This window comes from Oryzias melastigma, linkage group LG18, assembly GCF_002922805.2.
Source record: "Oryzias melastigma strain HK-1 linkage group LG18, ASM292280v2, whole genome shotgun sequence".
In the NCBI taxonomy this organism is placed as follows: Eukaryota; Metazoa; Chordata; class Actinopteri; order Beloniformes; family Adrianichthyidae; genus Oryzias; species Oryzias melastigma.
Window position 1 is genome coordinate 1,073,193 of NC_050529.1, and position 18,226 is coordinate 1,091,418.

Sequence of the window (18,226 nt, forward strand, 5' to 3'; positions counted from 1 at the left end):
TGCAGACCTTAAAAGGCACCAACGAGTTCACACCGGAGAGAGACCGTACGTCTGCTCCCACTGTGGACGCCGCTTCAAGGAAAAGATGGCTCTGGACAGCCACGTCCGGATCCACTTGGGCATCAAACGATTCACATGCCCGGTGTGCGGGAAGGCTGTTGCACGGCAGGAACACCTGAAGGTCCACATGAGGATCCACAGTGGAGACAAACCCTACAAGTGCACACTTTGTGACAAGACCTTCACCCAGAGCCACTGTCTGAAAACACACATGATGAAGAACCATGCTGGAAAGAACCAGGAACAAGACTTCTGAACTTGATGCCGGACTGAAGCAGAGAGAGTCCAGCATGGATAGTTGAGATGGTCCTGGTTCCATCCATCCCATAAATACTAGTTTGACTTTTGCATTTTTATATTTTTATTCAGTTCTGGTGTAGATGATTCACATTTCTGAAGTTTTTCCATTTCAACACCTGAACAGATACGGTTTACCTGCAAATGTTCCTGGACGAGCACAGAAGCCGAGTTCAACAGTCTGTGAAACTGAAGCTGATGAAGGTTCCACTCACATTCAGGACGTCTGCTGGAGCTTTGATCAAATCTTTTTGTGCTTATTTCTGTGAAAAATGTTTTTCAAGTCTAGCTTTTTATAAAGTTAGTTAAACGTAAAACGTCAACATTTGTTTCCTGTTTTCATTTAATCAGAAACTTTAAAGCTGCATGAAAATGAAACTGAATAGAACTTCACTAAAATCATTTCTACTCTTTACCAGGGTCCCCAAACTTTTTCTTGTGAGGGCCACATAACTGTTGTCTTTGATGGGGGGGCTGGTCGATTTGTAGGCTAACGGAAAAAGTTTTAACAATTACTGTGTGTCTAAACGTAACAATTGTGCTTTTAAAGAGACACACACAATCACAGTTTAACAATCCATTTTTGTAATCTTCACGGGGAAATAAATCTAAAACAGTCCAAAAACTGAACCAGTAAATCAGGAATCATCTCCTGTCATGATTCTATTGAGGCGTTGGAATCCTGCAGATCCTCACAGAGATCTTTCCAGTGATCTGGATCTCCCAAGATGATCTTTAAGTCATTTTGTTGTTTTTTTTAACTTATGAATAACTATATAAACGTATGCACAAAATTTATAATTAATGTAAAAAATGTTTAGGTGTAAAACATGTTAAAGATTAAAAAAAAAAACGGAAACACGTCACACAGCTCCGTGCATCGAGTCAATTCATTCGTCAGAAGATCTGTTTCCACTCGGACCATAATAACGATTACACCATAACAATCCAGAGAGGACCGCGAAAGTTCGTGCTCACAGTCCGAACCAGCAGAGCAGGAGGATGATGTTCTACACACCCGACAGCGGGACCTTCTCCAAGGCCGACATCCTCCGAGGGATCATCACCGAGAAGCTCAGCATCGCCACCCGCGACATCCTGGCGGTGGTGGAGAGGACGGTGGCCGACTACGAGGAGGAGGCGTCGGGCTTCAGGCGGAGGATCGCGCGGCAGGAGCGGCAGCTGGAGCTCCTGCAGCCCCGGGTCCACCTGCACAGGCTGCGTAAGTTCTCTGCGGCGGACTTTAGCAGCTCCGACTGAGGCTGAAACTCTGTCTTTGTCCCGGGAAAGTGGAGGAACCAGAACCAGAACCGCGGGGCTCGGAGGAGCTGGACCGGACGAGACCGCCGAAGGAGGAGCTGCTCTCCCCGCCGCCTGGTGAGTCGGTCACTGGTTAGAGGCACGTGCAGGGATGGAGATGGAGCGCGTGCTTGAACACACTTGGCTCCCGCGTGGGTTTGTGCTGCATAACACAACGTCACAAAATAGAAGATTTTGTCCAACTTCCTGATATTCTAACCCGTCTCTCTCTCTGATCCTCCTCCATTATTCTATTGAACCTCCTTTTAATCTCCAGTGATTCTCATCTGATTCTCATCTGATCCTCCTCTGATCTTCATGTTCTCCTGTCCTCCTTTCCCTATCACCTTCTATTCCTGCTCCATTCATCCTCCGTTGTTCTCCCTCCTTCCTCAGATTTATCTTCTCCAATCCTCTTTTTCTGCTTTGATCCTCCTCTGATCCATGTTTATTCCTCCCCTGATTCTCTTGTGTTTCTCTTCTGATCCTCCTTTAATATTAACTTTTATTTAACCACGGTGGACGGAGATTTAAAACAATCAATACAAGAATAAAATACAACAAATCTTAAGCATATACAACAAAACAAAAAATGTCTGTATAAAAACAGTTTAAGTTTAAGTTTCTTCTCTAGAGTTTCAATATGGGATTTAAAACTTGGAGTGTCATCAAGCAAAATACCCAGATATTTATGCAGATGAACAACCTCAATTCCCTTCAAGAGTGGACTCTGTGGGTATAAGGTTTGGTCTTCTTCTTTGATATGAAAACATTAGTTTTGTTTTGTCAGTAACTTTAACTGGATGAGTGTCTGTTGCACGATATCAAAAGCTTTCTGTAAAGATTGAACAGCATTAGAGGGGGATGAACCAAAACAGTAAATAATTGTGTCGTCAGCGTAAAGATGTATACAGGCTTCAGATACATTTTGGCCCAGTTCATTGATGTAGATTATGAATAAAAGGGGTCCTAATACTGAGCCCTGTGGCACCCCCTTATGGACATTCACAAATTCAGAACGCAAATCATCATGTTTAACACTTTGGGTTCTTCCTCTCAAATAATTAGCAAACCAAGAGACCACAAACTCTGACAGGCCCAAGTTCATGTTTTTGCTTTAAAATTGTGTGATCCACTGAGTCAAAGTCTTCTGACGGATCTATAAAAGTGAAGTGCAGGTACAAACGAGAAAGGTTCCCAGATAACATAAACAGGTTTTTGCATGGGGGAACAGAGGTCTTTACAGAGTCGAATACAGATCCTGATGCTGTAAAGTGTCGATTAAAACAATTTAAATCACTTCTGTCGTATACTGTATTTGAATCTTTAGAAATGAATGTGGGGAGTCTGAGGGATTTTGTTCACAGTTAACGAATTAATTGCTTTCCAAAATTTCTGATTGTTGTTAAGATTCTCAGTTGTAATAGGTAAGTAATATTCAGATTTTGCCTTTTTAATATGAGCAGTACAGTTGATTTTTAGTTGCCTAAAGACAGTCCAGTCTTTTGAAGAATCAGTCTTCCTGGCTTTAGCCCAAGAAACATTACGTTGGTGAATTAGATCTGAAAGTTCTGGAGAGAACCAGGGTTTTTCTCTCCCTTTGACCCTACATTTTCTCAGAGGGGCATGTTTGTTCACGATTTTCTCAAAGTTATCTTTAAACAAAGTCCAGTCTTGCTCCATGTCTGGCAGTAGTCTGATACGTTCCCATTTAACAGAGGACAAATCATGGTGGAGGGCCTCTTCGTTGAACTTCCTCAAGTTCCTCTTGAAAATAGTGCGTGGTTTAAATTTAGGGAGTTTTGTGTCTCTGAACACTCAAATGATCACTCAAATCATTACAGAAAACTCCAGAGGATGAACATGTGTGCAGGGCATTTGTTAGAATTAGATTGATCAATCAAATCAATCAACATTGGAACCTTATCCAGTTTGTGTAGTAAACCGCGCACATGGTCATGAACTACTTAAAGACCAGATGTTGATGTAAAGTCAGCAGGAGTCTGGATGTGTGTCAGTTCAGGTCCTGTTTTCCCTCACGTTCTCTGATGATTCTTCATCTGTTTCTTCCTCATTGGTCCTCAGATTTTGTATCATGTTTTTCCTTTTGACATTCTCCTGATCCTCCTTTGATCTTGGTCTCATATCTTCTTTGATCCTCACATCTTCTCTTTCTCCTCTTAACTTCTATCACTCTCCATTTCCTCTTTCTTCCTTTGATCCTGCTTTGATCTCTGTCTGAATCTGTTGTTTTTAGGTACCCAAGACTCTGTGAGGATGGACTTTCCTCAGGAGAACAACGATGATGATGATGATGGTGGAGGTGGTTTTGATGATGAGGCCAATGATGAAGAAGAGCAGGTCCAGCCTTCTGCAGGTTCCACTGAAAGCTCCACGGCTCCAGATGTTGAAATCCCGTCGAGGTGAAAAACCTTCTGCTGCTTTAGTCATTTAGAAGTCTTTGAAAGAGGATGAAGCTTAAAATAGAAGCTTCCTTAGTGATTTAATAGATCCGTTGGTGTCTTTACACACAGTTATAAAATACGCAGTGGATTCCAAATTATGATCCAAATCGTATTTAAGAGTGAAAAAGATCAAATTCTTTGTTTTTCATTAAACTCATGGATGATTTTGGATCGCTGACGTCAGTCTCAGACGGCTGTGATCATTAGTTTTTCTGGTGAGTTCAGTTGAAGTAGAAGTACAAACTCATATGCAAACGTGGATTAAAAAAAGCCTAAATTTTGTTGCAACTTTTCACAAAACCAACATGAGGTCCTTTTTTCAGAGTATAGATGAAAATATACTTCTTTGTTGTATATGGTGATGGAAGGCGCCATACGAGTGAGGTGGAACATCTCCATCTGACGCCTCAGAATTCTCCTCAATAACAGGAGAACCGTCCTTTGTTCTTTAGGTCCATGTCCCACAGACCTCCACGGCACACATTCCGGCCCAGAAGAGTCTGGACCAAGAACAGTCCAACCCACCTGGACCTCAGGATTCGGTTGATGATGGACCCAAACGTGTCTGTGTTCCGATGCGCTTGTAAGTCCTCCGTGTCTTCAGCTTCATCCCTAAGGTCTTGTAATGTCATGTCAGGACTGGTTAAAACGAGTTTTGCTATTATAAGATAATCTCATCAGTGACCCGGTGGTTGGGGACCACTGCTTTAACAGATTCATTTTGGAGAACGTTCGCAAAGACGGCAATTTAAAACTTTAGTTTCCAAACTGCTCACAGTTGTAGCTAGGGCTGGGTTGATAAAATCAGTTAATCGATTTGCATCAGTTTAAGATTAACAGATCAATAATCGATTAATTAAAAAAAAATCAATTTGGGAAAAAAAATCTAAATTCTGCTAGCTTTATGCTAACGTTTAATAGAATTTCCCATAGGACGGCTAATGCTAACCCTCGGTAGACCTAAACATACATCTTTATAAACTCAGACATGAATTTTCCAAATTCTTTTAAGAAAATATTTTTTAAAGTAACCATTTGTGGTCTAAAACACAGTTTTTTTTCCTCATACTTTCTTCTTCTTCTGTAAAAAGGTGTACTTTTTATTGTGTGATCGCCACCTAGTGGCCAAACTGAAACTCCCTCCAGGAGAGCCAGAACAATTGTTGGAGCTTCTCCGTTTGAGAATCATGAGATACTGTCTGATATTAACAATCTCATTATTTCACTGATACATTTTACAGTATGTGAACTGGATCAGATGAATATAAATATATTTAAAACATATAGTAGATTATTCATGTATTTTAAAAGGAATGTGTATAAATTTGTAAACTCAAATTGAATTGAAGGATCAACAGAATCAAAAAGATTCTGAATAGAATCGAATAATTTCTGGAAATTATAATCGATACCCAGCTCTAGTTGCAGCGTTCACCTTTCTAATGCGGGGACTACCATATTTTCTACACTACAAAGCACACTTAAAGCCCCAATTTTTTTTATAAAAACAACAGCGCGCCTTATAATCCAGAACACATCATATACGGATTAATTCTGGTTGTGCTTACTGAAGTCAAATATAAGCAGCTTCACTGTTTGTTTGAAACTTGGTTTCTCTCCCAGATTTGAAGAACACTCTTGTCCGGGACTTCAGTTTTCCTCGAGATCTCCCAGAGTCAGAATTCGTGGATCTGCTCAGGTCCTCCTTCCCGCCGCTGGCTGGGAGTCACAAAGCCTTTGATATCTACACCGTCAACCGAAGTAAGAAGCTGCTGAAGCTTCCGCTGAAGACCATGACACCCAATGAGATCATCAGGAGCATCAAGGCCAACGCGCCTCTGGCCACCATCCTCGTCATCAAGCTGCAGGTAGGCACTGGTTGAGCAGAAGGAACAATGGTAAATGGCGTCCACTTGTACTTCTTTGAAGGTCCAAAAGTTTCAGTTACAATCCCATTTACCCAAAAACACACACAGTCACACCCTGATGGTGGCTTTGTTGCCAAACACTGGCGCCAACCTATAACCACTAGGAGCAACATGTGGTTCAGTGTCTGACCCAAGGACACTTTGACACAGGTGGGAATCGAACCTGTGACCTTCTAATCAGTGGACGGCCACTCTACCTCTGCAACACGGCTGACCCACCAGCAAAAAACAAAACTACAGAGGTTCTCATGAAGAAGTCCAGACGAAATCAATCTACCAATGAAGAAGAAAGACCAACATATGGCAGCGTCATCAACAAACAGTAGTAAACTATCTGCAGTTTTCTGAAAACAATTAGAACTGAATGTACACAATGTACAATGATGTAACAGTGAAACTTGACGCCCCTGGAGCACCAGCCGCGTCTGGTGTGAACGCACCTTGATGGTTTTGAAGCTGATCTTTATTATTTTTAGCTAAATGTCTCATTAACGGCTGCTTAAAAGTTTGTAAATGCTGTTTGTGAAATGTTCTACATTTGCAGAACCCAGAAGCTAAGAAGAAGTCAGAGGAAACATCTGAGGAGAAACTCAAAGGAGCATCTGAGGAGATCAAGGAGGAATCTGAGGAGAACACTGAGGAGAACATGGAGGAGGACACTGAAGAGGAGCACCTGGAGGAGGACATTGAAGAGAATGTGGAGGACAGTGAGGGCATAGAAGATTCCCATGTGTCGACTGTAAAGGACCAACCTTCATCCTGTGATGCTGAAGCAGCAGAAGACGAAGCTGGACCAAGTTCGAGGTAATTTAACTAAATGTCAAAGATCAAATCCAGTTTTCTGGTTCTGATTCAGGTCAGAGCTCCTTACACCATATTAATGTAAAAAATGCTTTTCTTTCAAAATGGCCACTTCATGTTGGTTTTATCTCCATAGCAACCATTTTATGTTTTGGTCGCCTGGGGATACTGAAAAGATCTTTGTAGGTTTTACAAGAATTGGCAAAAGTAAACTTTCTGTTCTCCTTAGCAACAAAAGTTATTGGTTAACCACCCGCATTCCTAATATAGTCATATCCCATGTTACATCTTTTCGATTAGGTCTAGTCATGAATCCATGCATTAAACTTTCGTCGGTTAAAAATTACACGAGTAACATTAGAACGCCTGCTGTCAGTTGTGGGCCCGTGACCCACACAGCGTTCAAAATCTACACCTTCTAAATCCAACATTTTTCCCCAATTGTTTCCTAAAGATGTTCAAGAAGATGGGAGGAGATTGATTAAGATCCTTACTATGAGTTTTAATATGTAGTAGTAGTAGTAGTAGTAGTATTAAATTTTTTTTTTCTTTTTTCTTACCAAAAATTCAGGATGGTGGCCTCCTCCTGAGGTCAAAGGTTAACAAAACTCCAGGGCAGTTGAGGAATAAAGCTGGTAACGTGTGGGAAATTTCACGGCAATAACTTAGTCCAAAGTTGTTGTTTTTTATATATATTTTGGGAAAATGTGAAAATTCCCAAATCTCACACTTTGCCACAAAATGGCCATCAAGCCATGAGTCATGGTGTCCTGTATGTCCTCTTCACACCTGATTGTTCTCCCATTGTAACTGTTCTTAATGTCTGCAATAGTTCCTTATTGGAGTAGCCACAAACGATTATTTTAATTGTTGAATAATAGCTGATTATTTTTTCCAATTAGTCGAATAATCTGGTCATGCACAAAGTTGAAGTAAAACACGCATCATTAGCTTTTAACTAACTAAAACCTAGATATATAGCATTACCTGCGATAATGCTAGTGTGAACGCTGTAAGTGGAATTTGGCAGCTGAAGATGCTAGTGACGATAGCTGAAGATGCTGAAATTGATAGGTAAAAACGCTGAAGTCGATAGCCAGCTAAAATATTAGTTCAATGCCAAATTAGTCTAAAAAACTGAAAAAAGTCGAAGTTAGCCAAAATAGCTAGCATGAAGCTGAAATATCAGCTAAACTCCAAATTAGCCTTGAGTCCCTTTAATAAATGCCAAAATAATCCAAAAAGCTAACAGAATGCTGTTAGAACGTTCAACTTTACTACACTCTGAGGCCATATAATATAAAGTAACGACTAATCGAATATTAAATTGGTCATTGACTATTTTATCAGTCTATTAGTTGACTAATCTTGGAAACTCTTATCAGGGAGTGAGACCTCTTCTGTGTGGACTACCTTGCCTCTCTTTGTCACCATCCGAATGACATCCCAATGTCAGTCTTGTAGATCCTGGTGGTGTGGATCAGGGGGTCAATGTCCCGCTTGCTTTTAGCGTATAGCTTGATGTCATCCATGTAGAGGAGGTGACTGATGGTGGCCCCATTTCTGAGTTGGTATCCATAGCCAGTCTTATTGATTATTTGGCTGAGGGGGTTCAGACCTCTGCAGAACAGCAGTGGGAACAGAGCATCACCTTGGTATACACCACATTTGATGGACACTTGTGCAATTGTCTTCCAATTGGTTTCAAGGGTGGTTTTCCACAACTTCATTGAGTTTCCTATGAAGGCTCCTAGAGTCCTGTTGATGTTGTACATCTCCAAGCATTCAGCGATCCAGGTGTGTGGCATTGAGTCATAGGCTTTCTTGTAATCAATCCAGGCTGTGCACAGGTTGGTGCGACTGTTCTGTCAACCAGGAGTTGGTGTTTGGCTCCTCTGGAGTCTCTACCAATGCCCTTCTGTGTATTTCTCATGAACTGATCCATGTGTATTTTGGTTGCAATGACATGAGCTTCTGTGTTGCGGAGAGACACATTATTGGCCGTTAGTTGGATGGGACTGCATCCTTTGAGGGGTCCTTCTGGATCAGGATCGTTCGCCCTTCCGTTAGCCTTTCAGGGTGAGACCCATCTCTTAGCATCTGGTTCATTTGTGCTGCCAGGCACTCGTGGAGTGCTGTGAGTTTCTTAACCCAGTAGGGGTGTATCATGTCAGGGCCCGGTTCTGTCCAGTTCTTCATACCTGAGACTCTGTCTCGGATGTCTGCCACTGTGATGGTTACTGGGTTCTGTTCAGGGAGGATGCTATGTTCTTTCCTCAGAGAGGTCAGCCATGGAGCATTGCTGTTATGTGCCGTCTCTTTCTCCCATATACTTTTCCAGTAACATTCAGTTTCCAGACTTGGTGGGTCTGCTCTGCTGTTTTGACCCTGCCACTGAGCGTACACTTTCACAGGTTGATTTGTGAACAGCCTGTTTATCCGTCTGGCTTCATTGTGTCTAGTGTACCTCTGTTCAAGGCCAGGAGCCTTTGTTTGGCAGTTTCCAGTGTTTCAGGTATGGTCATCTGGCTGTATCTCTTAGGCTCTTGCTTTTTCATTGCACGTCTCTGGGCTTCTCTCAACTGACTCACTTCGCTCTGAGCTGCCTTGATTTTAGCCTCCAACCGTTGGTTCCATGGTGGGCATTGTTCTCTCCCGTGGTTGGTCTTATAGTCAAGTATTTCAAGGATCACTGCAGCTGTACTGTAAACCAGTTCATTGGTTTCTATGACTGTTGTGGTAGGAATTGCCTTCAATGCTTCATTGACAGTTTCCAGGAGACTTTCAGGTGGTACTTCAATTGGTGTTCTGGCTGCCTGGTGTTCATTCTGGACATGATCTAGTCTTTTAGGTCAGTTGCTGCCTCGCTCAGCGTAACGATAGTTATTGGGGCTGTATTCCCAGGATCTGGTTGGGAGTTTGGTAAAGCCTCCTCTCTGTCCCAGTGTTTGGGCTCTCCTATGGTGTCTTTGAATTGTACTTTGTCAATCTCAAGCTGTGACAGTAGTTGCATGTAACCTCTCTGAGTAGGATTACTTGAGTAGTAGCATTACAACAGATCCCTATTCTCACCTCTAGTCCATTTCCGTCCTGCTCCAGTAACCTGCTTTCCATCGAGGTGCTCTGGTTCCCCAGCACCTGACGCAGATCTTGTTTGGCCAGGTGATGTCTGAGCAGACATGACATGTGTGTCAGTACAGTATCTCTCACTATTTATGAAGGGTCTTGTCTAAGGTCCCTCACTGAATGGTGTTTTTTGTTGTTGCTTCCCCTGGGAGACTTGCACATAAAACACATTGAATCCATTAAATATTAAGTTAATCAAAATGTTTGATTCTTTGCTTGAAAGGGAGAGGAATAAGGCAAAAATTTATTTCTGTAGATCAGCTCATGTTCACCAAGTAATATGAGATTTTTGCTCGTCTGCAGCTCGGATCAACATGGTTTCAGAGAGGAAGCTGGGATCAGAGACTCACCAAAACACCATAAAGACTCTGAGGTGGATGATGTGGACCAAGTTGATGCCTCTACTGAAGATCCAGAATGGAGACTGACATGTGAGCAGCAAAAAGTGGTGAAGAAAACACCCAAAAAAAGTCTAGGAAAACGGTGGAAAAAAAGGGCCTGTAAAGTCTGTGGGTTCTGGTACAGATCCTTGGGCAGTTTGATCAAACATGCATGGACTCACATGAATGAACCGCAAAGAGTTTGTGGCGTCTGTGGAGACACTTTTGAATCCACCGAAGGGTTTCAGGAACATCTGAGAACCTACGATGAAGTCTACAAGTGTGAGGAATGTGGTAAAATCTTTGTTAACATCTACACATTCAGAAGACATCTAGTCATGCACTCAGAAAACGTGGACATCCGGTGTGACGTTTGTGAGAAAAAGTTTGGAAGCAAGGCCGCACTGAACTTGCACAGCTGGAACCACGTAGAGGACCGGCCGCACAAGTGCGATCTCTGTGAAAAGTCCTTTGGTCTGAAAAGTCTTCTGCAGGCTCATAGAAAGAACCATGAGAACAAGTGCCACGTCTGCGAAAAGAGCTTCTCCACCAGCCAAAATTTGTTTCGGCACCTGATGAGTCACTCGGAAAACGGCAACTTTGTGTGTGACGTTTGTGGGAAACGCTTAAAAAACTTATTCACACTGAACAGCCACAAGCAGCTTCACATGACCAGAGAACGGTCGTTCCTCTGCCATATCTGCTGCAAAGCCTTCTACTGCAACAGAACGCTGAAAACTCACTTGATGATCCACAGCAGCGAGAGGCCGTTCGTCTGCCAGGACTGTGGCAAAAGCTTTTTGGCAAAAGGAGACCTGAAGAATCACCAACGAGTTCATACCGGAGAGAGACCATACGTCTGCTCCCACTGTGGACAGCGCTTCAAGAATAAGACGAATCTTAAACAACACGTCAGGACCCACTTGGGCATCAAACCCTTTGTTTGCAACTTGTGCGGGAAGGCTTCTGCAACTTTGCCACTCCTGAGGATCCACATGAGGACCCACACTGGAGAAAGACCCTACAAGTGCTCTCTTTGTGACAAGACCTTCACCCAGAGCCACTGTCTGAAAACACACATGATGAAGAACCATGCTGGAGAGAACCAGAACCAGACCGGACCCTAAAGAACCTTTATCAGAACAATCCAAACGGACTTCAGAACATGATGCTGGATTGAAACGGAAGCTCCAGAGAGAAACTTTCTGTGCTCGTCACTAACAGGAGGAATGTAGTCTGGTCAAAATGGAGACAAAGGATTTTAACTGAGGTAAACATTCTTTCTGTGTCTTCCAGAAACACAAGGTAAACGACAATATAATTACTCTTAGTTAGCATTCTAAGATGGTCTTTAGCAGGGACAACATTTTTAATTAATGGTTGTATTACTGAGTATAACCTTGATTTTATGTTTTGAAACCCAGTTAGATGAAAACAACAGCTCAGCTGTTCTCACTGAGTCAACAGGTGTTTGTTCAGTGGAAGGAAAGGTGGTTGGAGTTTAATGTTGAGAACATTTTGGCTGGAGAAAATAAAACCCTCCAACTCCAAAAAGACTGTGTGTGGTCTCTTTAGCTCACCCACTTTGCTCCACTCTGCTGCACAATCTTTCCCAGGTACGTAACCTCAAAAGTGAGCCGTCATCAGGTCTTCCTCCATGTCTTTTTTTCCAACTTGTCCTTTCAAACAGCCGACAAAGCAGGCGAGCGCTGAAGGCCTCTTGTGTTAAACAGATTTTACTGTTACAAGAGATGTAGATCTTCGGACAGACGATGTGTATATTTGTATAAACCACCCATGCCTTTTTAAATTTCAGTCCAATATTGATTTTTCAGAGGACAGAATATGTGGAAGGGATCTGCTTTAACACCCCCACAGATTTTCCAACAGTTTGTAAGTCGGTGAAAATGATCTTAAAATATTCTTCCAGCTGTAAAAACATTGAGTTTGTAGTTTTCCATTGATGTTCGTATAGTTCTTTCCATTGTTTTGTTGAGATTTCAATTCCCTTTCCCATTACTTGTTACACAGACTGTGGTTCAGCCCCTGTAAAAGAAACCAAACCTCGATAACACAGAGATGGATAATTTCAGGCCAATCTCCAAACTCCCTTTTTTATTAAAAATCTTAGAGAAAATAATCCATCTACACACAACTGTAATCTTTCCTGGTAAGAAACAACGTCTTTGGGGTTTCTCAATGGTTTCAAGAGTCTTCACGGTACTGAATCTGCTCTGTCGAGGGTTTTTAATGACATTCTCCGAGTAACCTATTTATCAAATCTTTGAGTGGTCTCGCCCCACCTTACCTCTCAGCGCTATTCTCTCCGTACACTCCTAATGTACCTAATGCATCTGCAGTTCACATACTTATATAATCCCATCACACATACTGTTAGTGAAAAGGTGAGATGACACCTGTGTTCAGGTGAGTGTTTCCATTCTACTGTGGTGGATGATGGAATGTAAAATGAGCGGGAGTGCCCGGTCATACCCCCACCAAGACCCCTAGGAGAGAAAAGGAATCTGCTCTCTGGGCAACCCACCTCACCCACCCAGACCCGTGCAAGCAGAACCGCCAAGGGGCCCCCAACATCAAAGAGCAGGGGGGTACAGGAGCACAGAGAAGAACAGGCCTCCTGCTGCACCAGGGGGCCCAGCCCAGGGTCCAATCCACCAGAGAGTCCCACCCATAGCCCCAGACAAGCAGCCCACCATCACCCAGGAGTTCGGAGCATCCCCCCCAACCACAGGTACAAACCAGGGCTCCCCAAAGGAGACTGGCCCAAAGTTGCTATAATAGTAATGAAAGAAGATTTGGAAACAGATTTTCTCTGAATGTATCTAATTTATTTTAATTTAAGTAATTAAAAATGGAGAAAACCCTTTGAAATTAGGGATTTGACCATTTAATGTTGCTTTAGATCTACGTAGAATCTTCTTCTGGTCTCAAGTTCTGTTTCTTCAAAAGAAGCCCATTAATCATGTGAAAATAACATTTCATAGAAAGTGATGCACTGTTATAAAAAAAACATTCTATTGAAGATCATTCATGAATTTTAGAACATTTTAGAACATGCATAAAACATCAAATTTGAATTTGAAGATCACAATTTAGGTCTAAACATGATTTCAAAATGGAGAATAGCCTTGTTGACAGGAAATATGCCAACGGGGTTATCAGAAGTCAGTTTGATAACTATTCAGTAGAAGAGTATAAAATGATGTTTAATGCATAATTTTTTTATTTACATAAAATTGTATTTAACAGGGTTTAGCTTTGGTGTTCTACACCCCTAAAGTCACTGATATTTTCTGCCCTGTTGCCATTTTTTCTGAAGTCAACGTGAAAATGGTCCATTTGTGCTTTTCTGTTAGATAAATAATTATCTATCTTGAGAAATTATTTTTGGTAATTCTTAAGTATTCATTCCATTAATATTACATTTTTTTGCTTATTTGGAAATATTTATTTTTGCTTGCCATGTCCCTATTATCTTCTGTATACTGTAATTGGTTTTCTTTTTTCAAATATGACGATAGTAGTTTATTTTTTGCGGACTGTTTACTATTGTGATTTGTAAATTTGTTTAATAAAGTTCTTCTGTTAAAAAAAATCCTGGAACTAAAAGATCTGTTTCCACCCGGACCATAATAACGGTTACACCATCACAATCCAGAGAGGACCGCGAAAGTTCGTGCCCACAATCCGAACCAGCAGAGCAGGAGGATGATGTTCTACACACCCGACAGCGGGACCTTCTCCAAGGCCGACATCCTCCGAGGGATCATCACCGAGAAGCTCAGCATCGCCACCCGCGACATCCTGGCGGTGGTGGAGAGGACGGTGGCCGACTACGAGGAGGAGGCGTCGGGCTTCAGGCGGAGGATCGCGCGGCAGGAGCGGCAGCTGGAGCTCCTGCAGCCCCGGGTCCACCTGCACAGGCTGCGTAAGTTCTCTGCGGCGGACTTTAGCAGCTCCGACTGAGGCTGAAACTCTATCTTTGTCCCGGGAAAGTGGAGGAACCAGAACCAGAACCGCGGGGCTCGGAGGAGCTGGACGGGACGAGACCGCCGAAGGAGGAGCTGCTCTTCCCGCCGCCTGGTGAGTCGGTCACTGGTTAGAGGCACGTGCAGGGATGGAGATGGAGCGCGTGCTCAATATTGAAATCCCGCGAGGGTTTGTGTGGCATAAATAAAGTAACACAAAAGAAAACTGTTTAACTTTCCTCGATATTTTAACCCAGAGTTATCAAACTCAATCACACAAGAGGCCAAAATCCAAAACATATCTTAGGTCGTTAGCCGAACACGATAAACATTTATTAAACTCTCTAAAACTACATTTTAAAAACTTTTAAACCACAACTATTTAATCTAAACATGAACTGGATCTATAGTATTAGCTGGGATAATGCGAGCGTGAATGCTGTAAGCTGAATTTGGCCGCTGAAAATGCTTAAATGGATAACCGAAAACACAGAGGCTAATAGCTGAAAACGCTAAAGCTTGAAGCTAGCCAGAAAAAAGAACTAAAACCTAAAAAGAATAAAAAACTGAAGTTACTCAAAAAAGCTAGTATGTTGCTGAAATAGTTGCTAAATTCTAAAACAGCCAAAAAAATTATAAAAGCTTAAATCAGCCAAAACAGCTAGCATGTAGCTGAAGTATTAGTTAAACTTCATAATAGTATAAAAAATCTTAGTAAATGCCAAAATAGTCCACAAAGCTAGCATAATGCCAATTTTTCAAACTATAAAACCGTAACTTTTTAACATAATTACGAATAATAAAAAGGCAGCAATATTTTTCACGAATAAATCAACTTAGATAACTTTAAATAGATAACTTTAAATATTTTACTCTCCATAAAAATATATTTTGTCAAAATTATACAAGTAAGAAATAAATCCAAGATAACATCGGGTCATTAATAACAATAACATAAAATGATCTGCCGGTTCCGATAGAATTACAACGGGTTAATCACTAGAGATGACACGCAGGCCTTTTACTATTGTCCAAGATACGTAAAGAGTGACGCCATATTGAACTGGTATAAAAACAATGAGACATGTCGTAGCAGAATCAGTAAAATGACCATAAAATGCTTATTTTTCGTCTGATTTTAAAAAGGAAAAAACTGTTAACGTCAGAAAAATGATTACCAGGTCATCGCAATGTTTTTTTCATGAAGTGCCCCAAATGAACGACATTTCAGACTTTTTTGAAAATAAATAGGTTATTATACAGGAAAGTCAATCCATTCCTGATGCATTGTTGTGATTTTATTCCAATCTACACACAAACTTTACACAAACTTTTAAAATGTTCAAAAACTGTTAGTTTCCTCGGTCTGTGTTTATAAACGGATCGGTGGGTATTTTTCCAGATCTGTTTGTGCAATTGTAACACAGCAGTAAACAGGCATCTCAACCATTCCAATATGGCGTCCAACTTTGCGTACACAACCAGCTAGCATGTCACCTCTAGTGATCTAACTCATTGTCCTAACCTGCCTTTCTCAGATCCTCCTTATGCTCTCCTCCTCTCCTGATCCTCCTCCGATCTTCATGTTTCTCCTTAGCTCCTTTCTCAATCATCCTCTATTCCTGCCCAGTTCCTCCTTTGATCCTCCTTTGATCTTTGATCCTCACATCTTCATCTGTTTTTCCTGTGTTCTTTCTCTTTCTTCTTTTATCTTCTATTACTCTCCTCTTCCTTCTCTTTGTTCCTGCTTTGATCTCTGTCTGATGCTCGTTTGTTCTTCCTTTGATCTTCTACCAGCCTTCTCTGATCTTCCCCCGTTTCTCCTTTGATCTTTGTCTGATGCTCCTCTGTTTCTCTTCTTTTATGTAAACATTGTCTCAGAATGAATCTATTGTTTGTAGGTATCAAAGACTCCGCGAGGTTCAATTGTCTTTGGGAGGACGACGAAGATGATGATGATGGTGGTATTATTGATGATGAGGCCAATGATGAAGAAGAGCAGGTCCAGCCTCCAGCAGGTTCCAGGAAAAGGTCCAAGGATCCGGATTTTGAAATCCCATCGAGGTGAAAAGCTTTTTTTCAGAGGAAGTCTTTGAGAGAGGATGAAGATTAAAATAAAAGCATCTTCTTTAGCGATTTAACAGATTGGTTTGTGTCTTAGTACATTTTAAAGAAATATCGTGTGTTCGATGATTTTCTGTCTCCTTGGATCACTGGCATCAACCTGACACCTGTGATTGTTAGTTTTCCAGGTGAGCTCAGTTAAAGGAGAAACTATCCAATCCTCAGAAACTTTAATCCGCGTAAAGACTTGTTTGTTTCAAGTTTCTGACATTTTTTTAAGGTACTGTTCTAAAACTCTGGATAAATAATTATTTAGTTTGGTCAGAAGAAACCGCTCAAAGTGTAGTTTGGTTCTCCTTTCTGCTCCCTCAGACGTGATGGAGGTGTTCTGTTTATAGTTGAAGACGTGCTTTGTTCCTTAGATCCATGTCCCAAAGACTTCCACGGTCCAGAGTCTGGACCAAGAACAGTCTGACCCACTTGGACCTCAGGGTTCGGTTCATTAAGGACCCAAACTTTGAAGTAGCACAACCGTCTTGTAAGTAGTTTGTGTATCTGTATATATATATATATATATATATATATATATATATGTATATATATATATGTATATGTGTATATTAGGGGTGTAACGGATCACGGATGATCTGTGGTCCCTACGGGTCTGAAGCCATGGTTCGGACACGTGTGTACCGCGGACCACTCCAACCTCCACCCCCCCGTGAGCGCACACACCTCAGACTCTCATAATTTAAATCAGTTGTCCGTTCACATCAATGGAATTCTCTTCAAATTCATGAAAATCCTCTTTGTTTTAACAAGCACCAAAGTAGCTGCTTCACGTTTACCTTAAAGTCTGTTCACCTGAAGCTCCTCCCACTGCGTGTGGGAGGAGCTTCTGTCAACAACGTTTCTCAGCTTCCTAATGAAGGCCGTGGATCTATAGATATCAGGTTTATTTCATTTTAAGAGCTGAATCAAAGCATCGGTACACGTTTTCATTTCTGGATTAAAGGAATCTCCCAATGAGGAGCTCGGCTGTCCCGCACGGAAGAGAGCCGCTTCTCCATAACGGACTCGCCGGTGCTGTCAGGGAACGATGTCAAATAGACCAAAAATCACCAGGAAAAGCGAGCACGGGATGTAGCAGCCATGATCATATTTATGTATGATTTTTTTTTTTGTTACGTGATGAGGAAAGACATTATTAGGCGGACCTGTCACCTGGGTTTGGTTTGGTTCTGTTGGTTCTGAGAGGGTGTACAGGGCCCGGTATTTTTTGTTGATCGCTTTAGTTGCCTTTTTATTTTGGAACGATCAAACACATATTTTTGTCTATGATGAACTTTAATAAATCAAGAAACATCCAGAGGACGTTTTCTTCATCTTTTTCGGAGTGCGTCACAAACAAGGTCATGAGTCTGCAGCCGTTACACGGGTGGGTCACGTTTAACAGATAATTATTTTTCCCACAGTTATTTTAAATCCTTTAATACAAAAAATGTTTAACTTTTATTTATGGATTAATTTGAGATGGGAACATTTGTATTTTAAGGGGTATTCCAGATAGACTTGGTATTTTGATCATTATTGTTAAGCATTCTTTTCTCTGTTTTAGTAGATTTGGTCTCAAGACGTAAATTTAATCAGAAACTATATGTTTTAACATTTTGTTTTTGTTCAAAGTTTAAATATGTTTTGTTTTGATAAATAGGCCTCAATGACCAAATGTTTTGATTTTACTTATATAAATATTGTGTGTGTTAAGTACTTTAAATTCTTATCGAATATATTATTTGAAGCATTTCCAAAAATTA

The 18,226-nt window shown here is 41.4% G+C and overlaps 2 protein-coding genes across 2 annotated transcripts in view; both read left to right on the forward strand.

The window, feature by feature from the left end:
- Window positions 1-18,226, forward strand: part of LOC112155784 (zinc finger protein 595) — a gene marked incomplete in the record, with an annotated part of 63,135 nt that overhangs the window by 38,296 nt on the left and 6,613 nt on the right.
- On the forward strand, window positions 312-11,928 carry LOC112155788 (zinc finger protein ZFMSA12A). Its single transcript, XM_024287727.2, has 7 exons — window positions 312-1,579; window positions 1,648-1,734; window positions 3,914-4,079; window positions 4,574-4,704; window positions 5,745-5,989; window positions 6,594-6,853; window positions 10,280-11,928. The coding sequence occupies exons 1-7, from the start codon at window positions 1,360-1,362 to the stop codon at window positions 11,481-11,483; spliced, it is 2,313 nt and encodes a 770-aa protein (XP_024143495.1). The 5' UTR covers window positions 312-1,359; the 3' UTR covers window positions 11,484-11,928.